At 38.2% G+C, this 23,694-nt stretch overlaps 4 protein-coding genes across 10 annotated transcripts; 2 read left to right on the top strand and 2 right to left on the bottom strand.

Annotated features, from left to right (window-relative positions):
- The first annotated feature begins 1,019 nt into the window (after positions 1-1,019).
- Positions 1,020-7,764, top strand: LOC135611327 (probable galacturonosyltransferase 13). 2 transcript variants are annotated; one of them, XM_065107006.1, is made up of 7 exons: positions 1,020-1,616; positions 3,351-3,409; positions 3,517-3,672; positions 4,406-4,727; positions 4,836-4,993; positions 6,066-6,368; positions 6,872-7,764. In XM_065107006.1, the coding sequence occupies exons 1-7, from the start codon at positions 1,406-1,408 to the stop codon at positions 7,157-7,159; spliced, it is 1,497 nt and encodes a 498-aa protein (XP_064963078.1). In that variant the 5' UTR covers positions 1,020-1,405; the 3' UTR covers positions 7,160-7,764. The 2 variants fall into 2 exon arrangements, with proteins under 2 accessions (XP_064963078.1, XP_064963077.1); XM_065107005.1 differs by having other exon boundaries at positions 4,406-4,993.
- A 409-nt stretch (positions 7,765-8,173) lies between these two features.
- On the bottom strand, positions 8,174-13,567 carry LOC103982167 (heparanase-like protein 2). Of its 2 annotated transcripts, none has more exons than XM_065107014.1 (10): positions 13,412-13,567; positions 12,456-12,704; positions 12,316-12,352; positions 11,947-12,130; positions 11,120-11,268; positions 10,807-11,040; positions 9,802-9,991; positions 9,597-9,722; positions 9,399-9,498; positions 8,174-8,719 (listed from the first exon to the last, which is right to left on the bottom strand). In XM_065107014.1, the coding sequence occupies exons 2-10, from the start codon at positions 12,660-12,662 to the stop codon at positions 8,330-8,332; spliced, it is 1,617 nt and encodes a 538-aa protein (XP_064963086.1). In that variant the 5' UTR covers positions 12,663-12,704; positions 13,412-13,567; the 3' UTR covers positions 8,174-8,329. The 2 variants fall into 2 exon arrangements, with proteins under 2 accessions (XP_064963086.1, XP_064963087.1); XM_065107015.1 differs by lacking the exon at positions 13,412-13,567 and adding an exon at positions 13,129-13,146.
- A 1,602-nt stretch (positions 13,568-15,169) lies between these two features.
- LOC135611328 (uncharacterized) lies at positions 15,170-20,190 on the bottom strand. 4 transcript variants are annotated; one of them, XM_065107012.1, is made up of 3 exons: positions 19,964-20,190; positions 19,484-19,691; positions 15,170-17,774 (listed from the first exon to the last, which is right to left on the bottom strand). In XM_065107012.1, exon 3 carries the CDS (start codon positions 17,735-17,737, stop codon positions 15,464-15,466), a length of 2,274 nt encoding a protein of 757 aa, XP_064963084.1. In that variant the 5' UTR covers positions 17,738-17,774; positions 19,484-19,691; positions 19,964-20,190; the 3' UTR covers positions 15,170-15,463. The 4 variants fall into 4 exon arrangements, with proteins under 4 accessions (XP_064963084.1, XP_064963083.1, XP_064963085.1 ...); XM_065107011.1 differs by having other exon boundaries at positions 19,484-19,699; XM_065107013.1 differs by lacking the exon at positions 19,484-19,691.
- Positions 20,191-20,773: 583 nt separating this feature from the next.
- Positions 20,774-23,510, top strand: LOC135611329 (uncharacterized). Of its 2 annotated transcripts, none has more exons than XM_065107016.1 (2): positions 20,774-20,984; positions 22,473-23,510. In XM_065107016.1, the coding sequence occupies exons 1-2, from the start codon at positions 20,777-20,779 to the stop codon at positions 23,375-23,377; spliced, it is 1,113 nt and encodes a 370-aa protein (XP_064963088.1). In that variant the 5' UTR covers positions 20,774-20,776; the 3' UTR covers positions 23,378-23,510. The 2 variants fall into 2 exon arrangements, with proteins under 2 accessions (XP_064963088.1, XP_064963089.1); XM_065107017.1 differs by having other exon boundaries at positions 20,804-20,961.
- Positions 23,511-23,694: the final 184 nt, after the last annotated feature.

Raw genomic sequence — 23,694 nt, forward strand, 5'->3', positions numbered from 1 at the left:
AATCGATGCAAAAAACCATTCATTTTCATTTTCAGGTCTTATTCCTTAAAAGTTAGGGATACATCATATATATAAATATATATATACAACATACTTTTTCCTCTCACTCACCAGTCATTGTTTAGTTGGGTTGGATGAAAGTGATCACACGGAGAGGAAAAGAAGAAGATTCAATGTACCAACAGCAATTAAATGAAGGAAAATGTGTGTTGTGGATCCCATGACACAAAAGTTAAATCATGCAAATGTGTAAGACTCTCATTAATTGTAACAGGACATTGAAAAGGACTAAAGAAGAAAAAGGATCAGACTTCCTCAAGTACCAAAGTTTTACTTTACTGCCTGCAGTCGTCGTTTGACTACAGTGGTCTGTTCTGATCAATGAACAACCAACCTTTTTGTGTTTAAGCAGAGAATATTCTTTTTCATTTGGAATCAAAATGAACTTTTCCTTTTTATAGGTATTTTTCTTTGTTGTTTCCCTGCTTTAAATTAAAAGAAAAAAAAAACAATCACTAACATGTTCACTACTATTGATTATTCCTTGATCTTCTCTAACATCTTTAAATCTAAAAAGTAAATTTGGATTATTTTCCCAACCATTTATTTAAGAGTGAAAATAATTATAATATAAGACATAGTTCTATCATCATTTTCCATCAAAGTGAAAGAGCCGTCTTCACCTGCTTCGATCGTTACATCCAAGAATTGAGGTAACAATCAATTACCTCAGCTTATGGGATCGTTTCGACATTGGTTCCCAAATCCAAATTTCCTTTCCCTTTTATTGCCCTCAGGTCAAACTTCAATCGCCTTTAATTGCTCCACTTCACCTCTCCCACCCCCCCAATCTAACATTAGACACACTCTCCTTCCTTCCCTTTTTCTCATTTGTTTTCTCACCTCCCACTGTTTATTTATATTATATATATATATATATATATATATATATATATATTTTAGTAAAAAGGAAACTAATTCTTGCAATAATTATAGCATCCAATTTCCTTCACCTCTGCCTTTGGCTTCCTCCCTCCATCCATCCATCCCTCGTGTTTTCCTCCGACACCAAAGATCTCAGATCTCAAAGCTCAATGTTTGCCCGCCGGTAGAGCTGGAATCGAGGGATCAAAGCATAGTGCGCGTCGGAAACCCAATGCCGGATCGTGAGAGGCTCGCAAGATCCGATTTTGTAGCTGCTGGTAGCGCGATCTCCGCTCCTGAATCCCTCGGTGATGCATTGGATTGCTGCTCCGGCGTTTTGGTAGCATGTTCTCTCGCGTAGGGCCGTTGGCGGGTCAGGATCTCGTGGTGCCGGCGCCGCCACGGCGACGGCGGCAACGGTGAGGGTCGGCGGCGGGCAGCACCGGGCGCCGGCACGGCCGCGGCGTCGGATACGACGACGATGCAGATTAGGTTCTCGCCTGGCATGAGAAGCATCACGATATCGAGCACCAATGGATTCCTCGACTTGATGAAGTTGAAGGACGCCGCCCGCCACATCTCCTACCGGACCCTCTTCCACACTGTCCTCGCCCTAGCCTTCCTCTTGCCCTTCGTTTTCATCCTCACCGCCGTCGTCACCCTCGAGAGCGTCAACAAGTGCTCCTCCTTCGGTAGGATGTTGGAACCCTTTCGCCTGTTTCTTGAATTTGTTGCAATTTGATGTCTTGGATGGGTTGCGTCGGTGCCGATGGATCTGATATAGCAATATCAAAAAAAAAAATCCTTTGCGGTTGAAATGCTAAAGATGTCATTCTCAAATGATTGTATATGCTGATTTTGTCGGTCCATTTTGGTTTATCTTGAATTTGATTGTTTGCTGTTCCGTCGTACATCTTTTCTGACGTCTTTACCTTTGTCGGTGGCTAGCAACTCGGTCATCCCAGTTCTTCACTTCGGCTTCAGAATTCAACATAAGTTTGGTTGTGGTTGTGCCACATGCTTCAACTTCTTAGGCTGAACATTGTTTATTGTATTGTAAATTTAAGGTGCTTAAATGAACTTAATGATTTTTTTCGTTTATTTTCGAGAGGGGTTACTTATCCTCAAAATTTCTAGTTGTGCAGTCGAGAAAGTGCCATATCTTTCCTTTTTCTTCATCTTTTTCTTCTTGTATGTATTTTGAATATTAGTAGTCAATAGGGTTAACCGTGGCATCGGAGTTTAGTGGTCAATAGGTTTGGCTGTGGCATCGGAGTTTAGTGGATCTTTATTTTTTTTTTTTTCTCTCTTCATAGATTTTTAATTTTTTTTTAGTGTTCGGTTTTACTGCATGATGCTGGTGGCTTGGCTGTATTTCCTGCCTTTTCCTTTTGGTCTTAAATAACTGTGTTAAGTAAAATACCTGGAAGTTCTTGTGTTATGTTCTTTTCATTTGTGTTATTGCTTTTGTTTCTGTTTGCTTATTCAGTGTCTTGTTGTTGATGTGTGCATGACCTTATATTTTCAAATATTTATGCTGTTTAAATCCTATATCATGATGCCCAATATTTATTATCCTCTCAGCAGACCCTTTCAAAGGCAACCGACTGCTGCATTTAGATTTCCATCAGTGTGTATAATGTTAATGTTGAAATCTCTTTCAGTTTTCATTTAAACATCTACCTTTCTTCCTTTGATTACCCATGAATTGTGCTGCTAATGCTTTCTGCATCTTCCTGTGTGATCTTTCCTTTGCTACCGCTTAGAAGCAGTTGTACACATGGAAAATAAGCTTGCTTGTTAGCTGTTTTGGTTGCTTCAGCTCATTCAATATTTTACTCCAACACATGGGTGTCTTCTCAGTCTATGCTTTGAGCTTATTTTTCTTTTTTCTATATTCTGCTGGTTTTTAAAGGTCTTCTTCATTCTCAGTTAATCCACCTGCCTTTATCTGCAGTTTCTTATTATACTTGGATTTATGATATTCACAACATGCACCACATGATGTTAATCATATTCATATGTAACTGCTTTATCGATATTTGTTCATCAAGATTAGTTGTTACAAGGTCTGCTTTTGTTTTTTCCCTTTCTTTAATATATGCTTAATTATTTAATGTCTGTATACTTGTATATGCTGATGCAATTAGCTTTTACATCCACGCTATGCTGATAGGAGTTTTTATGACCTGCTATCCGCAACATCAATAATATCTGGCTGCACTATTTTCTCACAAGTCTACCTCAAGCATGTTTTTGTAGAGAATGAATACAAATATTTATGAAGATTATGCAAAATATTTTACTAGGTCTACTTTCTGGCTTCTACATCTAATTTTGTTGAGCGTTATGACATAACTTGAATGCAATGTCTACTGCATCGGCTGATAACATTAGTTTCCTTGTTATTTTCTTATTTGTTTCAGATTGTCTCGGGAGGCGGCTAGGACCAGGGTTTCTTGGAAGGGGTGGTGATGATTCCATGGTAATGTTTTCTATTGTTTTCTTTTCTAGTCATGATGGATGGATAGTTTTCTCTTTCTCCTTGTTGAAGACATAATCTTAATCTGAACCGCTTCAACACAATCACAGAAGCTTGTTAAAGACTTATACAAGATACTTGATCAAGTAAACTCTGAGGAAATTCCAGTCGGCCTGAAGTTGCCAGAATCTTTCAGTGAGTTTCTTTCAGACATGAAGAACAATCAGTATGATGCGGACACTTTTGCTGTAAGATTGAAGGCAATGGTATGCCCATTTGTTAATCTTTTATGTCCTTATTTGGTACATTTCTCCTCAGAACAAGATTAAAGATGTTCAATAAAATGTTTTATGATTCATTGACTAAACATTGAAGTATTGTTCATTTAAAAAATCATCGTGATACTGTATTCTTCATACATGGATGTTATCTAGAGAACAATATAGAAGCTCGTCATTCTCTGCAGGATTCTTGGAACTGTCCTTCGAAAATTCCTTATTAATTTTGGTGTCTTTTTGTTTAATTTTTCTGTATGTGTTGGCACCAGTGTTAGCTCTTAGGGATCTCTTCATGGTTCACTTCAATTGGAATGTGCTACAATGACACTATTCTTTAAACCTTCAAGTCATTTGTGTAGCCATCTCAACTATTCACGTGGCATGTCTTAACCATTCATGTGAATATTCTTCACCAGATTCATAGCATCACTAGTGAAGAAATGAGATTCTTGAGAGTTATTGTTCAGTTAAATTTGGCTATACTTTAAGTTCAAGAAAAATGTAACTTTCTTCTGTTAAGAAAAGAAAAAAAATTAGATACGAGAAATCTGGTAACAATCTTAATCTGATTAAATATTCTTTGTTGGAATTTTTTATAGAAGAGGTGGCACTGCCAGTCATTCTTAGAATCCATACTTGCGGACACTAAACCATTTACATGCAGCTCATTAAGTTAATATACTTGGGGATGTTCTTTCTATGACTTGTTTGTTATATGCAGATGGAACATATGGATAGGGAGGTGAAAAGATCAAGGCTAGCAGAACAACTGCACAAACATTTTGCAGCAACTGCTGTTCCTAAAGGCATACATTGTCTCTCATTGCGCTTGACTGATGAATATTCATCCAATGCACAAGCTCGTAAACAGTTGCCACCACCAGAGTTGCTACCTTTACTCTCTGATAACTCTTATCACCATTTTGTTGTTGCCACTGATAACATTCTTGCAGCCTCTGTTGTGGTCACCTCAGTTGTACGATCTTCGTTACAGCCTGAGAGGGTTGTCTTCCATGTCATAACTGATAAAAAGACTTATCCGGGTATGCATTCATGGTTTGCCTTAAATTCTCTTTCCCCTGCTGTGATTGAGGTGAAAGGTGTTCACCAATTTGACTGGTTAACAAGAGAAAATGTGCCTGTTCTCGAAGCTATTGAAAGTCACCATGGTGTTAGAAATCACTATCATGGAGATTATATCTTGGGCACCAATGTTGGTGACAATCCAAGGGCTTTCGCTTCTAAACTGCAAGCAAGGAGTCCAAAATACATTTCTCTGCTCAACCATCTGCGCATATACCTGCCCGAGGTAAATTAGTCGGTGTACTTTTGAGATCCTTTTGCTTGATGACACTTTTTGCTAATGTAGTACTAGAGGCAATGATTCCAAAGAACCAATATAACAAAAGTATGCTTGTTTGGATGGTTATTATATCTTCAGCCTACAGCATGCTAAATTCTATTTAAGTGATTGGAGAGAAAATTGAGGAACTTAAAATGAACTGGTTTTGGGTTTTAGTTGATAAGATGCTTAGATTAGAAAGAAGTGGAAGATCCAATATGTGGCTAGAAGAATATAATCTAGCATGTTGAGAAAGAAGATTGCTATGAATTTTAAAGTAAGAATTATAAGAAGGCAGATATGTGAAGGTAAATCAACAGAATGTGTTGTCAACTTTAATTTACACATCCACCTTTCTAATTAGTGGTTCAAAAACATAATTATTCCCGCAACAAAATTATAAGATAGATACATCTTAAACATAAACGTTTCTTTTAAGTCAATAAATGAAGTAGTGATGCTTTAATCTTTCCATGTCTTTGACATATTTCAAGAGCATATCTACTATCTACACTTGCATATTACGGACCAGTATGGTTATCAGCGTAGGATAGTTAGTGAACCATCAACATCAACATAAAGGTTCTAAACATCCAATAGAGGTAAGATGCAATGAGAATTTGGTTATAAAACTTTGATGTGAATATTTCCATGAAATTTTCATATATATTTGTAGTATTTTTGTGAATGATTGTTATGCTTCTTATAAATTACTGATTTAATCATCGTAAATGATCCAAGACAAAACATCTATAGTGATTTAATTATCAGCAATCAATAGAAAACATGTGATTACTATTTGCCATTTCCATACCAATATCATATGCTCCTTATCCAACATTACTATGTCAGCATGTCTGTAATGTATATATCTGTGTTTGCTCTTCATAGATGCCCATATGAAGAAGCCATAATAAAATTATGGCTTTCTATTACATGTTACAATCTGTTTTGGTGTATATAACAGGTCTATTTGTTGACAAACCAAGTAATTTTTCTAAAAATGATGATAACATACTCTTCCTAACATTTTAAACAGCTCTTTCCAAACCTCAACAAGGTTCTATTTCTCGATGATGATGTTGTTGTTCAACGTGACTTGTCACTGTTGTGGGAGATTGATTTTTCTGGAAAAGTAAATGGCGCTGTAGAAACATGCAAAGGTGAAGATACCTGGGTGATGGCTAAGCGCTTCAGGACATATTTTAATTTCTCACATCCCCTCATAGCCAATAAATTGGACCCTGACGAGTGTGCATGGGCATTTGGGATGAATATGTTTGACTTAAATGCCTGGAGGAAGACAAACATTAGGGAAACATATCACTACTGGGTGAAGGAGGTAAAGTTTCAACCATTTGTCATATCATTGTTCAGTTTATTCTGTTGTAACTTCTCTTTCTGCAAAGAACCATAATGATCTTTATGTTCTTTTTATTTTCAACGAACTCCAAGTTGCTGATGAGCTAAGTTCATTGAGCTACAATTTGGTGGTAACAGTTTAATCTTTCTAAATAGCCAGTTAAATCATATGAACGAATTTTCTCCTATACTTTACCCAAACATCTTTTGTTCTTCTGAATTTCCTATGAAATTAAGGTCCATGTTTAAGCCAAATGCGACCAGAATAATTATCTTCTGATAAATATTCAGTTTGTTAATTATTCAGAACTTGTATTGGCTACACAAATTTCAAGCCTATTTTTTCTTCTAACCTGCAGATGTGAGAAAGAAATATAAATGATCAAATGTGTAAGCTGATTACCTCAACATCATAAGTTGATGTTGTAACTGTACACCTCTGCTAATTATTATCCTTTCTTTTCATTTTCATTTTGATTGCAGAATTTGAAGTCAAACCTGAAGCTGTGGAAGCTTGGAACGTTGCCACCAGCCCTCATAGCATTCAGAGGTTATGTGTATCCTATAGACCCATCATGGCACATGCTAGGTTTGGGCTATCAGGAATTGACGGACCTCGACACTGTTAGGAAGGCTGCTGTTATCCACTACAACGGCCAATGCAAACCATGGCTGGAGATTGGATATAAGCACCTCCAGCCATTTTGGACAAAGCATGTAAACTATTCCAACAACTTCGTAAGCAATTGTCATATCTTGGAGCCACAATGATCACCAGAAAACTGGACAGCGTAAACATTTAGCAGGAAAGTAGTATTATAGATACAGTGATGGCTCGGTTTTCACTCAAGATACGAGTGAAGTTACCGAGTACATTAAGAATTCAGTTATTATAGCCGAGCAGCTAAATGGTTGGCCTCCTCGTAGACCTATCCAGTTAGATGGCTGCACTTCTGGTGCCATGCATGATTCTATTCATTTTGTTAGATAGCAATCAGCATTTGCCTATTAAAGGTTGTTCTTCCAAGTGTTCTGGAGGGTTTATTACCCTGTTCTGGAACAAATGATGTTCTTCATATTGCTGCTAATGGAGCATCAGATCACACTGACCGGTCCATACTGAAGCCAGGATTGGATTGTCTCGAGAGGCATGCCGATTATCTTTTCTTCTTTTACTTTCAAGTTTATTGATTAATTTCACTTTTAACATTTTTCTGTTCTTTATTCGTCCTCTAAATTCGGAGGTCATGGATATAACCGTAACGGAAGCCCCTTTTGAATATTAGGGAACTCTAGGATATTTGTCTTGATTCATAAGATATTGAAATGTGCAGTTAATTCTTTGCTTACAGTGCTTTTGTTATGTTGCCCTCTCACCATGTTGTCAATTGTCTCTCACTATGTGATCAATTGTTCTGTTTCAGTGTTTCTTCTCCAATGCAATTTGATCCCAGTTGCCAATATTATGTTGATATGTTGCACCAAATATTAATTCCTGCTTGGATCATTTTTCTACAAATTCTTTTGTCAAAGCAGATGACTTGGTGCTTCCTAAGGGATTCCTACTTTAATTAGAAGCTGACAGATCAATATTCTTAGGGACTCAACAGGCTGCTGTCATGTGCTAAAGACAAGTCACCTATCTAAATCAATTGAAAAGGCACACCATTCATGTAAAATGACAACTACACTTGGTGTTCTGCATCAAACTTCCATCAAAGAAAACATGGAATTAAAGTAGGACAACCTTCTCCAAGCCAATATGAAACATGGAATAGAGTCTCATGCTAAAACATCAATCACACATCTTATTTAGCTCTCCTGAAGAACTTACACAACTTATTTGATCCCATGGCCAAGCTGTTCTACAATATAAATTTGGTGCAATAAATCATCCATCATTTACAACAGCAGGATGCACCATTACCTTGTGCATCCTCTTCAGCTGCAAGCTTGAGCTTCAAAGTTGGGGAGTACTACAAATGCTATAGACAAGGGAGCAACATGCAAAGGGGAGCTTGCTGGAACATACACAGGATTCAGAGGTGGAATCTTGCCATCCTCAGTAAGCTCCAACGGTATTCCATTCAACAGCACTGTTTGGCTTAGATGGTCGCGGCCCTTCCCGGTCAGATGATACTCCTCTCTGCTTTCAGATTCAGATGATGCTTTTCTGCCCATCCAGGAGAGTACTCTCTTAAAGCTGTGGACGAAAGAATTGTCGGTTTGGATGTCTCCTCCCTCGGCAGGAATGGCATTGAGATTGTCTCGGACGGTCACACTGAACTTGGTGGATTTGCTTAGGTTGATCAAGAGTAGAGTGACGCCTGCCTGTATGTATTGTGAAGCACATTAGAAACAACCGAGTCTTTAGATCGGTATCGACTGACTCCAGGAGTGCATTACAAGGTTAAATAGTAAAGATTATCGTCACAATCAGACGGTTCTTCTTATCGATATCAAAATGAATAAATAAAATAAAATACAATCTTGAAAGACAGTTATCTACTAATGCAAAATCAGTGGTAGAACACAGGATAGAAATTTCCAAATGCTGCAATTCTTGAAAGAACAATCTTTTTATCCTCAAGTTGTATCGTATCAGAAGGCAACTGGTTCGGTTCCCACAAATTTCACCGAAACCTGACTATGTCTTCTCATCAGAACTCATCCCAAACCTGATTAAAGGGCATTCAAACTTCAATTAAGTGGATCATGTAGCCCCGGATATCTGAAATTGGGTAGCTGCTACGCACCACAAACCCAAACCCAAGCACGACTTGAAACATATTCCCCTATCTAAACTAAGGAAATCTGACTAAAGGGTCGGTTCGACTATCTATTCAAAAACCAAACTACTGTCATCGTTGGTATTGTAATGAAAGTAAAGTAGTTATTGAGTATATCTGCAGCAAGTTTAATGTAAGCTTAAGGTTTTTGAAAAACATCAGCTGCATAAATCCAGACAATATAGAAATCAATCAAGAATGGTGTCAATAGAATTCTGTACCTTTCCCTTCCTGCAATGACCGTATGCTCGCAAGTATGATGAGCCACTGATGTCGATGGAAAGAACTCCTTTCCCCATTAGCCGATGCCACAATAGTGCACTGGTAAGAAGACTCAAAGAGGATCAACTAGGTGACTTAAAATTTGCTCATGTTTCCAAGCATATGACTATAAGATAATTGGTGACTTGGATGCTTGCCTGTAGTAATCAGGATTTGGTGTGAGAGTGTGTGTGTCGAGGAGACCATAATTCCCTCCAATCAAGGTCTGTCTGCAATAGACCTTAGTGTTGTACTTTGATGCCATGCCCAGTTGATCCAAGTACCTATACTATGTCAAATAAGTTTTTTGTCTGCAATTTCACATGAAACCGGGGATGCAAGAAGAAAAAAAAAGTAAATTACCAGAAGCTGTCGAGAAATTTATTTGACACACGACGACTTCCACTGTTGTAAGCACCACCAGCTTCTCCAACCCAAGCGGATGACCATGGTCCATGTCTTTCTATTGTAAGTTGGAGATTTCTGAATGTATCTGTTATCCGACTTAAATATTGGGGATCCAGTATCTTACTCTCGATACGGTAATCATCACCTGCAGCAGTCAAGTTGATGTTTAATCATTTATAATGTCTCCCTGTCTATACAGAAATTCCTTTGGTCATAAACTGCCCAATATTACCACCAAGGGATTCTGAATTATTGACGCAAAGAATTTTTGGCATAACAATGATATCATTCAAGTTTCTAGTAGTCTTGTCTTCTTTAGAATTCCAAATGCCTTTCCTGTATACATGATTCTCCTGGAGGAGCAACACGTAAACAATAGTTGTGCAATTCTACTTCTTCTATATTGCTATACATGAAAAATTGGTCTTACAGATGGCCTTATTTGCTCCATCTGATACCACGATGATCCAATCAAAAGGAAACATTAAAACTTTTAGTTGGCAAGTGGATGGTTTTCCAATTGATCAGAGGATGATGTTGCGGGAATAAGTATAATAATCCCTTGACTACAGGACTTTCTTTTATAAGGACTCGACATTGCATACTGTCAGGTGATGATGAGTTCATAAGCATGAAGATTTCATTTTTAGCAGGAATTCCTATTCAAAATGGTAGAAGAAGAGAAGAGCATGATCAATACAAAGCTTAGATATCAAACAGAAGTCCAGTAAGAAGCTAAATGTCTTATTTCTGGTTTAATAATTGGGAATAGCAATTCCCAGATTTGATGTTTGTAATTTCACCTAATAAATACATGCCAAAGGTAATGTGGTAAGGGAAACAAAGACACAGATAAATCAGATCTTTCCCATTTTCTTCTCTCTTATGTGTCTTAAGTCATCAAAGAGAATTCTCCAATGGACAGCGTCTTCTACATTCTACGCAAATTTCTACACTCACCTGGGCCAAGATTATATATATGATGTGTCAAAGCATTGACGACACCCCGACCTGAAGCTTGTAATAGCTGAGTATACCATTTTTGATCAAAGAATCCTCCAGGGGCAACTAGCAACGGTCGCATGCGTGAATTTTTATATAACTCCTTAAGAAGAGTTTGAAGGCCAATCAGATCTTTTGCATACTGTTCGGCGCTAACCCTTGCACTAACACCGCTTCCGCTCAATTCATTTCCTGATGCATCAAACAGGACACATTTAGGTTTTGGTAGAATGGATTTTCTTGCAGAAAAGAGTGTGTAGAAAAGACATACCGAATTCCCATGAATCAACCGGATATCCTCTTGAAATTGTGTACTTAATGAAATCACGAGCATTTGTGGAGTTCCAGTTACCGACCCACATACCATTGTGTACAGGGTGCCTCCCATTTAGTGCATTCAGACCAAATGTGATTATCGCCCTGCAAACACAAAATCACATAACTATGATCATTTTATATTTTTGATAACAAGAAAAATACAGACATTTAAGTGATATGATGCACGATACAGAATGTTATAATTACGAAAGTACATATTAGAACTCAAATGTTATTTCCTAACATCAGGAATTACTTAGAAAGTTTATCAAAATGCAGTCATGGAATAAAGCAATTAATACAGAGAAAAAATGCTTATGTGGTTAGCCTTTTTGGGTAGAGTACTTTGTCGAGTCTGCTTCATGCTTTATGCATCTGGCAATTAATCGATCCAGGAATAAGCTAATATCTTTATGTAATTGACTACCATTCCAAATTTATGCTCATCACAGTAGCAATAAACTTATTTAACCCAACACGTCATAAAAGCATCTAATTTGAATACACGAAGCATGAAATGCAGATAATTAAACTAGATCTTGGAGCTGATATCTTCCTGATCAACTCATGTATGAAAAGAAAATCCATACATTTCAACGGTGATTGCTTAAACAGATAAAAATGATGTAGTTGAAACAGATAAATTTGTGATCAGGCTTTTGATCGATGTCCAGATAATTTCAGATCGAGGTTTTGTTCAATGTCAACTCTGATCCATCTCAATTTAGCATGGCGAAAATGACAGCTAGAAGAAATAAAGAAACTTTGATGCAAACCTACCCCGTCCTCTGAAACAGAAGGTTTAGCTTGTCCCATCTTGACATGCTCAAACATCCTTCGGAGAAACCAAACAAACCACCGCTCATCTTGGAAAAAGGAAGACAGGGATGTCCCAATGTCGGCACACCATACACTACTTGGTCTTGCAAAGAGCCTCCAATTCTTATCCGCAAATGTTCAAAAGCTGAAATTTTACAAACAAAAACATAAAATGACATGCATACTTTCTCAAACAGATCTAGTGGTAGTTCTTAGGGAACATCACATAAAAAAGAATGAGAAATTCCTAGCATAAAGGTGATGATTCAACTATGAGAATTAACATTTCTGACATGTTGAAGCTAAATGCTGAAACAAAGAAGTCGTTACCTTGAATGGCATTAGATAGGAATGGATGAGTTAAGTCCTGCATAAACCATGGAACCACAAATTGTTGTTACTATTTCCTGCAGAGTGCAAATAAGACGAGATATTCTGGACTAACTAGACGATACCGAAAAGAAATTTACCAGATTCAGAACTGACGACTGTCCCCATGGACATTGGTTATAGTTACACTTCTGAGGAGGCCACCAATCGAGAGTGGCACAAACAAAACTATCATCAGTCTCAGCAACTATATCAGATCCTTTGACTATGATTGTTACATATGGGGATTCCTCTGATAAAGTTCCACTGATGAAACAGAGGATAGAGAGCAGAAGCTGAAGAATCATTCCTGCCGATCCAAAGTTTTGATGCTCCGATTAAAGAAGAAGCTGAAGAGCACAAGAAAAAACGAAGAGCAGTTAAATCAACAAACACAAGAAAATATGAACTGTTGTTATGTTACTCTTTCCCAAGAAAAAGCGAGTAAACCCATACTACCTCGAATTCTTTGCTTCAAGATTAAGATAGACCACAAGAAATTATAGAGTATATCTGAAGTTACATGGGCTAATTAATCAGAGAAAGCATGGATACTTGAATGCTTGTCACCGAAGTCAATCTAAGAGCATCTAATTCCATCGCAACCCTTAAATTCAATGAACAATCAGCCAGGTGATGTTGTCACCTTAAAACATGTGTGAAATGTGAAAATCTAAACCTTCTCTCTCTCTCTCTCTCTCTCTCTCTCTCTCTCTTACACACACACACACACACACACACACACACATACAGAATCCGAATCTTGAATCTCACCATTATGTGAATGGAATCAAGATCTGACTTTAGGAAAGGCCAACATCTTAAAGATCGAATCCTGAGAGCAACCAAGATCAAAGATTGGACACAGTCATATGAAACGGCACAAGATAGACACAATAAAGTGGGCATTTTGTCGGAAATTTCGACCTCTACAAACAGAAGAGAAGAGCTTCGACTAATAAGCAACAACAGTATCGACCATCACAGATCCCAATCTTTCTAATCTTGGAAGATAAATCTAACAAAAGCTAATGCCAAGAGCTGCGAGTCGACTAACCGAAGCAATCGAAAGAAGGACCTCGCACCAAACCTGCGACGCAACCCAGCGCTTCAGCTGCTATCCTGATGGGAATCCTCGCATGTACAATAACAGCTTTTCTTATGCGAAAACTCGCAGCCTTTCCTCCTCTGATCCTTACTCTATCTCCGTCGGATCCCGACAAGATAAGTATGTCTCACTGCGGTAAAATGTGTGGGTGGATAGATCTTGCCAACTCGAATTAGATTCGGCTAATTTAGCAGTAGGTCCGAGGTATCTTTTTCCCATTGGTCCATTTAAGGCTGTCCCATTATGACATCATAAGATATTTTCGTACAATAATATATTAATCAATCCAAATATTTTAATAAAAATAATCAATATTATTCTTAATCTCTAAATAAACAGTGAGCAGAAAAGAGAAAAAAAAAAACCTTTCTGAATGTCTTAATATCGACAATAAAAAATAAATAGATATCAAGGAAAGATCATTAAAAAAAAAGCTTATTCTCTTAATATCGACAATAAGCTCTTATTAAACTGTGAGCAGAGAAACTATATATATATATATATATACATACTGAATATTTATAATATCTTGACCTCCAAAAAAAAGAAAAAAAGATTGATCTCAAGATGACAGAAAAAGGATCACAGAGGACAATATTTATTAGATTACTTGCATTTATTGGCCAAAGAGGAGAAGAGTTTGGAGAAGCCTGCAGTCACTTCAGTAGCAGAGAATAAATACATATATACACAGAGACTTTTCAGAATGTCTTGATTCACAACAAGAATAGATGCATCTCAAGACAAGAGATGTTAGAAGATCACTGGCATCTCATTAACAATCGACCAAGGAAAACAGATGGGCAGCTATGGAGTCATTTCAGTGAATCTTGATCTCCACAACATAAATTTTATGGATAGATTGACAATGTCATGACACCTTCATTTTATTAATGATATGGACAACTCTGCAGTCACTTTCAGTAGGTAGCAGGTAGCATCCAAAAAGGCATATATATTTTTTTCTTTTGGTAGATAAATGTACACTTGATTAAGGTTATTTTACCGAGGGAATTAAGTCCAACAAATTCTACCTAAGCTCTCATTCATAAACAGAAGATATGCATGCCATCCATCTCTTGGAGGAATTCCACTCTCCATTGACCCTTTTTTTTTACTGGAATAGATGTGACTCACAAAAGCAGAACATGAAAGACATGTCTGTTCCTCATCCTGAGTTTTTGCTTGCTTGACTTTTGTCTCCTGTGTGGATCTGTTCATGCATACATGCTCTTTTATGTCTCTAAACTTGGGTCTTCACTCCTGTATACTGACTGAAGACTGCCAACCACCATGATTAAATGCTCTAGATCCAATTATTAGGCACAAAGTCCCATTTAAACTGTCCTCACTCCTCTTTTTGATGTAAACATTTCTCCTTTTTCTCATCTTTTTTGTTCCAAATGCCGGACAAATGGTCACAGACAGACAGCCAGCCAGTTCTGCACGCTTTCTGTGCAGAGGACAGGAAAATTATGTGATCAACAACACAATACGAAGCCTGAGGCTGTACAAGGAGGCCAGTCATAAAGAGGACAAACAAACACAAGGATCTGTTCTCGACGAAGAGAATCAAAACCCTGAACAAACCTAGAAAAAGTCAAGGAATCAGCAACATCCTTGCACGTTTATAACTTCATACATTCTTGATTTCTTTCGTAGAAGACAAGGGTCACCCAAGCATAAACAAGAAAGAAGGGGAGCAAAGAACAAAAGAATACACAACTTATTTATTGTTCAACCACTCAAAATATGTGGATCTGATGAGTATGGAACATGCAACGTCCAATTATTACCCAAGTAGGAAAACAAGGGACAGAATTTCTATGAACAATTAATAAGCCTGTTGACCCTATTCTCAAGTTTATTCCTGTTTCTTGATACATATGGAAACCTTCTGTTCGTTGCATATTGTTTTGCAATCCAATCTCCTAAAGATTCAATACCGCAGGTAGAAATTTATATGCCAAACAGTCGCCAAAACTAAGCATCACAAAGAATTCATGGAGCTGCAAGCGGAGCTCCTTTTCTTTCTTGGAGAGAGATGACACTTTCAAAAGCACCGACCAGGGCCTTCACCTTGCTCTTCCTGGTCTCAACAAGTTTACTTGCAGTTTCCTCGATCACCTGATTCAACAAACCTTTTGTGTCTTTCTTTTCCCGCACATCTTGATGTCTCAAAACAACAGTAGGTGCTTTTGATATAGGGGTATATGAACCAGCGGAACCTGGCCCTGGCCCACTCCTGTAGCCCTTTGTCTGTACATCACCTTTAGAATTTTTCTTGTTGCTTGCTGTTCTAGCCAACCTAAATCTGAGTATTCTTGGAGCATTGTTCTCATGTTGCAAGCTAACAACCTTACCTCTGCTGAACTTTAATTTGTAGGCCGTGGAAATTTTATCTCCCGAGTCAACAGTTGCAGTTCTTCTATTTTTGCTCTGGATTTCACCCTTTGAAATAACACTAGACATTTTCTGTGTTACAGCTTTTCGCAAACCAGATTTACTCACTTCACCTAATTTAGGCCCAGAGTTGCAATCTTTCTCATCTGATGGATTTGAATTGTGCTTCTTCAGATTTTTCTTCGTAGTCTTGAGATTTACTTTCTCAGATTTCGGCTCACTAACACTTGAAGCTTCTTTCTTCTTTGCTGGTTTTCCAGATCTTGTTTCATTTTTCACTTGGGAGGCAGGCCTCACATTCCTGTGTATCCATGACTTTGTGGTCGAGACTCTACTAGTATGAGGCTTCAGCGACCGAGAAGATAATGACTGGCCCAGTACTTTCTCCCTTCGATCTGGCTGACTTGAAACCTTGGTTATCTTCTTGTTCCTATGAGTGAGTCCTCCTGAAGAAGTTGATTGGGATGCAGCTTTAAAAGAGAGATTCTTGATTTTTATCGAGGTGGCACGTTGAACAGATGCATCATGGTCCTTGCTCGCCGATGTAGCTTTTTTCCTGACTACTCTAGGAGTTACAGGTGTCATCCTCTGTTTAGTCTCTGGCTTGACAGAAGATATTGTTTTCCGTAGAGTTGGTGCAATCCTGCCATTTGGCACCCCAGATAGATCAGTCTTCGCTTGCCTAATGACTTTAGGTCTGTCGGAAGCACCTACTACTTTGTTTGGTCTCTTGATCTTGTCCGCATCTCTCTTTGCTTTGACACCCATACCAGACCCACTTACCTGTTTTCCTTTCTTAGATAATCCTTCCTCTTGATAGACAAATGAACCTGTAGCCATTCCAGTGGAACATGTTGCTTCTTGTTTCGCAGCTATATCTTCCTCGATATATCCTTCTGCACCATTGGCATGTCGATTCCCGGTCGACGTCACATCCTCAGAATTCTCAGGTTTCATGCTTGAGAGTAAATCAGATGATCTGAGTGATCCTATCGATTCATCAGGTGATGTGTCTGATCGGCAGGATGCTATATGCTCAGCAGATGCTTTGTCTTCCATGACAGTCATATGCGGGGCTGAATCACTGCTATGTTGCATTGATGATGAAATCATAAACTTTATTATAACAGGTTCAGCAGATGATTCTTCCGTAGGTGCAAGCTCACCATTCTCAGTTGCTTTCTGATCAAGATTGATGCTTGCATTCGTCTCAGATGATCTTTCTGATCGATTACTTGGTTTCTGCTCGGTAGATTCATTGCTCGTCGAGATGAATGATGGGGTCATTTGCTTGATGCTAGTTGATTCATCTAATGTTTCATCAGCTTGACTTCCAGGTGAATGCCCGAGAAAGACATCCGTCGCCTGGTCATCTGAAGGAAAATTAAACTTATAACTTGAGGATTCTTGAACTGATCCATCTCCCAGATTTGCAAGTGAGTCAGAAATCTGAATTATCTTCTCTGGTGGCACATCATTCTCTTCAACAACCACAGGCTTCTTGGTGCCTTGATTTTTTTCCTTAGACACCACTGGCTTAGGATATTCTTTCTTCCGCTTCTCTTGTTGGGTTGCAACATTCGTTTTATTATTTCCATCTTCAGATATCTCTTTATTGACTAAAAACTTTTGACGAACAGGATGTCTTTTCTTGATTTCAAGATCATGCTTTTTTCCATACTTGCAAAAATCATGGCAAGAACTTGTAGAGGATCTGAGGTAATGGGGAAGAGGCTTTTCCTCACCTTCCGGAAAAGATGGTGAGGCTCCGGATTTCGTTTTCCCTGTTGAGTTTCTCCCTACGGAACTTTTAGGCTTTGGTACCTCAGGGGTTACGGGTTCAATAACCCTCTCCATTGCTTCTTCACTCATTGAAAACGGGGAAACTTAGTATGAGAAATGCAGACTTCTGCGACAAAGATAAAGTAGGCAAGTAAGAAAAACTTGAGTTTTATAAGCCAGCAACTGAACATGAAGAAATCAAGAGGAATTGGAGAAAAACAAGCACTGTGGTAGCACTTTGTAACAAGACTGAAAAAGAAATTTTGTTGGAGCATGGACAAAAGCCTAAAATAATAATCTGTGATTCATGATCTACCAGATGAAAATAAATGCTAAAATCAACAAGGTGAGAAAAAGAAGTGATATCAACAGAGCAAAATTTTTACGCTTAAACATAGAGAGAATGACAACAACAACGAGATCGTTTATGCATTAACAGAGTTGCAATTGATAATCAAGACATTTTTAGCACACTAATTTTTGCAAATCAAATATCCAGTAGCATTGAGGTAAGACCCTCCTGAGCAAGCATATAGGAGGCTCTTTCTTCTAACGATGCATACATTCTCAGAAATTGTTTTCAACCTAATCAGTAAATCAACATAAAAAGAGTTAAGAAGGACACTTAATCTACTAACCCTGAACCGAAACAGAAGCAAAGAGACTAATACAAACACCCACCTACTTAATGCAAACCATATTGGGAAACCCTCAATTATATCCTACTGTATTTAAGATGTAAAGAATAGCCACAATGTGTCGAATTTCCTAGAACACTCGATACCTTTCTCAAATGGTTTTATCCGAAAACACTGCTTGCAACTAAAAATATTTATGCCTTACAACCAAATCTTTGTATTGTTGCAGAACCAACAAGTAAACAGGTGATAGTATTAACAGTGTCTTGTATGCGTGTCCTCAACTCAGAAGCCATTTCATAAACAACTAGTGAGAACCAAACAGCCAACCAATATCTACTCCTCAATCCATGTTAGCTCTTTCTTTTAACATGAATTGTTATAGTTGTTATAGAGCACTGCTCACCATATGGGAGAATATTAGCAAATATAAATGCAGTACTTCAACAACTTGCATTTTACATGTAATCTCACTCGTTTTTTAAGACAGTCGACCTCCAAACAGCTGCAAGCACAAAACTTAATTGGTTGCTAATTCTATATAAATATTGAGGGAAAAAAATCTACATAAGAATGTTGCATAAAAATGACAAAGTAACAACTAATGGTATCTTCAAAACTACTGAATATAATTTCATCCAACTTAGAAGTATAGGAAAATTGATATCAAATTCTGATGTCTTGCAACCACCAATGTAGAAAAAGGAGAAATGCCATAAATTATATCTTTCAGTGGGGCATAAAAACGAAAATAGAAATTACTTCCATATGTGAATGAAGATAATAAGAGATTAATTGTAACATATGAATGTCAAACTTTTACAATCCATGATTTAGAAAAAAAAAAAAGAAAATCATTAACACAAAACTAGAGAGGCAAGAATTTCCGAACCCAAACAACTCCATCAACTTAAATTTCCTTGTAAAATTGTGAACTAAAACCTTCATTAACTCTAACAGAAGTAAGACCACTTTGGGTACAAAGAAGTAAAAGAGAACATCTTTGGCAGATGAATATGCGTCACTTTCAATTTCTTTCAACACATATCCTTATAGGAAAAAAATAAATCCTCAAAAATCTCAAAGGATAAATTCCAATTATCAGAATCTCTTGGTCATCCTCACGCCATGAAAAGAAGGAATGAAACTATAATTGTGTAAATTAGATGAATGAAATCTTCTTTACAATTAATTTTACCTCGTATTAAATAAGAAGGAAGAAAGGTTTGATGCAAGATCTGTGTACGTCGAAGCAACAAACGAGTACGAACAGTCCCAAGAGTTTACAAAGCTACACCACACCCTGACTGTTCTACCAGAAACCGATTCAGATATCTAAGTGACAGCCATCAAGATCCAATCTCGGTACCACTCCCTCCACCAACATGAACAAGAACGCCATATTCCTTCTCGTCTCCGAAAGAAAAAAATAAATAAAGGGAGAAAACCATCAGGAAATCAAGAACTCAGAAATACTCGACACGAGAACAACAAACGGCATCAAATTCTTTGATTTCGGAGACTTCTTTTTGGATGCAAAAGGAGGAAAAAGGAGAATCATCTGAAAGTTGCGGCAGTCTGCAAGCGCAGGTTTGTCGCAGAAATCAAGAAGAGGGGAGAAGGTCGATCCGGATCCAAAGAAAGACCGATCGGTGCAAGCGAAGCAGAGAAGGACTACCTCCGGATTACACGAAGACTATGTCTCTGCTAGACAGTCAGAGACGCTGCGAAGGACTCATCAAGATCGCATCATTGTACGAATTCCGCGTGCTACAGCGAGGAGAAAAAGAGGAACCGGTGGATCCCCTTTCCAGGATCGTGCGCGCAACGGTGGCGTCTCGAGGAGACTGTCCGCTTGCAGCGTGCTTTCTTCGCCCGAGAGAAGTGCACACAGACGCAACCCACAGAAAGAGAAAAGAGAAAGAAAAGGAGAAGAGACAAGCGATAGATAGATCAATGGGACCCGCACCCAAACCTTCCTTGAATGGGACCCAAAGTGGTGAGGCCCATTCCAAGAAGATTAACCCCAAATTTACGGTCCTGCCATGTGCCGTCATCTGATTGCAATTGTAAGACTCGGTAGAGCATCAGTTAAAATACTATTATGTCATCAAATAATCGAAAGATCATCAAACATATTAAGTCGAGCAATTGTAAGTTAGATTTCGAAAGCGTGCAATCAATGCTGTAGTAAAACTTAACTCCATGATCGATCAACTGCAAGCGATTAAATCCGCTGCAAGATTAAGACAACCAAACAATCCAATCCATTTGGGATGCTCGACGACTCCGCTGCACTCACCGATATGATATGATGAAGTGTATGAACCGTTCCAGGCTCTACCGACGGTGCCTACTCACCGACACAATCATTATATATATATATATATATATATATATATATATATATATATATATATATATATATATATATATATATATATGTATATATGGTTTCCGTTACATATGTGATAAGCGAATCGGTGGGCGCATGTTTCTGAAGCGTTATAAACTTCCGTTATATTGGATGCGGTTTTATGGGCGTCATATTGTCGAAGCAGGGGAGGAGAGGGTAAAGGGATGGGGGGGCGAGAAGAGGAAGGCAGAGAAATGGAAGGTCTCGATCTCTATGTCCTCTTCCTATCCTTCTCCTCCTCCGCGTCCTTCGCTATATCGGTACGCTATTCCTTGTTTGATAGGTACGAACGGCTTTTTATTCGATTCTTTACGTGATTGATTCGCTCGTTTGCAAAGAAGTGTTTTTTTTTTATGGAAATGGCAACATTTTTTACTGTTTAAGTTGGTTTGAGTGAAATTCATGTGTGATGTGTGGGTTTGTCTTCTGAATTCTTGGTCTAGCTTCTTAGCTTCTTGGCCGCTGGTAAAAGTTTTGTAATTTCAAGCCGTTTATGAGCTTTTGTTTGGGACTTCACAGCAATCGGTGTAGTTTTTAGGATGATGTTGTCATCAGATCAGTTATTGATTCTTAGTTTTCGTTGGATATGATCGGAATTTCAGACATTGGAGCAAAATTTTCTGGTTAATTCTGTCGCTGGTTTATTTTGGAACACGTTTTTAGCTTGATGGGTTATCTATACAACCGTTGATTTGTGTGTTGTGATTTGTTGCCATATGCCAACTATTATTAATGCCGTAGTTTAGTTTGTACTGTGTTTTTCATGGAAAGCATGAACCAGTTAGAAGTTTGGTTTATGGCTACAGGTTTATTAGATTTATTTGATTCAACCAAATTAGACTTCAATCATTGTTTCTTTACTGGTCCATGTTGAAGCGGAGTTTAACAGCCAGTCTGTCTCTATGATGCAACTATATTAAAAGGAATACACCACTCATAAAACTTGGTTTTGTGTGACCATGCTGGAGGAAATCCACCACAGCAAGAAGGAATCTTTTATTTTCAGGACTGAACTGAATGCCATAGTATGCCGATTGGTAGTTCTGGATCTTTCTTGGTTTTTGTGTTTTTATTACAACATTGTAGATTAAGTGGTACGCCTGATCTGATATATGGAAGCTTGCTATTATAGAGTAGCAATCCAGACATGGCGAAGCTAGAGGGAGATATTGATATTGTATTATAGTGGACAGCATGATCCTTTTCTTCTTTTGGTTTAAGTCCCCCTTCCTACAAGGCTAAACTTTTGGTTGAAGTTTTCAAGTTTTCTGATGTTTACTGGATTTATCTTGTTAATAATGGTGTGGTTCAGCTGATGAATGATGTTTTCTTGAGAATCTGGCGGCAAGTTAGATATGATATTTTGCTCTTTGTTCCGAATAGAAAGTTGGTTCTACTGATTGTCACTTTTTCTTCGTAGCCATCTTTTTTTAGTAATAGAGATATATATATTAACCTGTGTTTGTTTTCCAAGTTTTTTTCTGTTACAAATTGTGGCCACAGGCAACATTAAGAAGAATCAAGTCAGGTCTAACATTTTGCTCTTTGTGCTGAATGTAAAGTTAGCTCTAGCTGACAACGGTTGCCGCCTCTCTCTTCTTAGCACAACATTTTCAGTAATAGAAATATATCAACCTGTGTTTGTTTTCCAAGCCTTTTTCCCTGTTACAAATTGCTAGTGACATACGAAGATTGTTACCACTGCAACCGATATGTATGCGGAAGTTTGTGTCCCTTCCTCAACTAATTTTGGTTTTGGTTTTGGTTTCAGATGTGCCCTTAATGAATAGCTTTTGCATCTCCGATTGTTCGCTTGCCAAAAGATGTCAACCTCATGATGCTGCCACCAATTCAATAAGAATGTGGAGTTTTGCTTCGAATGCCATAGCTGGAAGTTTAGGGTCCAGAAGAGATTTGTTGAAGCCAAGGCAGGCTAATCCTGTTTGTTCTGATGATGAAGCCTCTCCATGTGCCAGCAGGGATGAAGGTCTTGAATGCCCCATTTGCTGGGAATCTTTCAACATTGTGGACAATGTGCCATATGTATTATGGTGTGGGCACACCCTCTGCAAGAACTGTGTTCTGGGACTTCAGTGGGCTGTGGTGAAATTTCCAACTTTACCAATTCAACTGCCACTCTTCATTTCATGCCCATGGTGCCAGTTCTTGTCATTTCGGCTGGTTTACAGAGGCCAATTAAAGTTTCCGCGGAAGAACTTTTTCTTACTCCGGATGGTTGAGAGCCTGAACATTGAGCAAGCAAGATGGTGCTCTGCATTTATTCGGGACTGCCAATCTATCTCTAATTCTAACAGTCGCTCGTCCGTGGAAAGCAGTGATCACCATCACCAATGCAGCATACGGAGAAGCCCTCAGTATATGCATTCAGATAATTCGTGGTCCAATGCCAGTCTAACAAGTCTCATCGTTAGATGCTGGAATGTTGCGAATATCAAGTTGTCTCTGCGAAATTCACTGGCTTTCCTTGTTCACCTGATTGCAAAGTTCCCATTGGTTGTCATATTCCTTTTCATTCTGGTTTATGTGATGCCAGTAAGTGTGGGCATCTTGGTGCTGCATATCCTCATTACTATCCTGTTTGGTTTCCCTTCCTTCTTGATACTGTACTTTGCTTATCCTGGTTTAGATTGGCTTGTAAGAGAAATAACCTCATGAGTTGGTACGCTACCGACACAAAGATGTACAAATTTTGCAGCCTCCTGCTTGTGTTTCTTATCAAACAGTAATCATTGCTGATATAAGCCTGCTGCTGTTTCCATTACCCAAAATCTTAATGACCATTTGTGAATATGATGATTCTTGAATGGGCTTCCATGCGGAGCCTTGGCACTTGCACACCTATGTATGGTGCATATGAAGCTGCCTATTTTCCTCTTTTTATGGTTGGATAGCTCAGTTTCTTCAACTGTCGATAGATTTATAATGCCTCTGGAATGTAACGCAGAGATTATTTGCTTGTTCTTCTTTAAGGG

The sequence above is a fragment of the Musa acuminata genome, chromosome BXJ2-4 (assembly GCF_036884655.1).
Source record: "Musa acuminata AAA Group cultivar baxijiao chromosome BXJ2-4, Cavendish_Baxijiao_AAA, whole genome shotgun sequence".
NCBI lineage: Eukaryota > Viridiplantae > Streptophyta > Magnoliopsida > Zingiberales > Musaceae > Musa > Musa acuminata.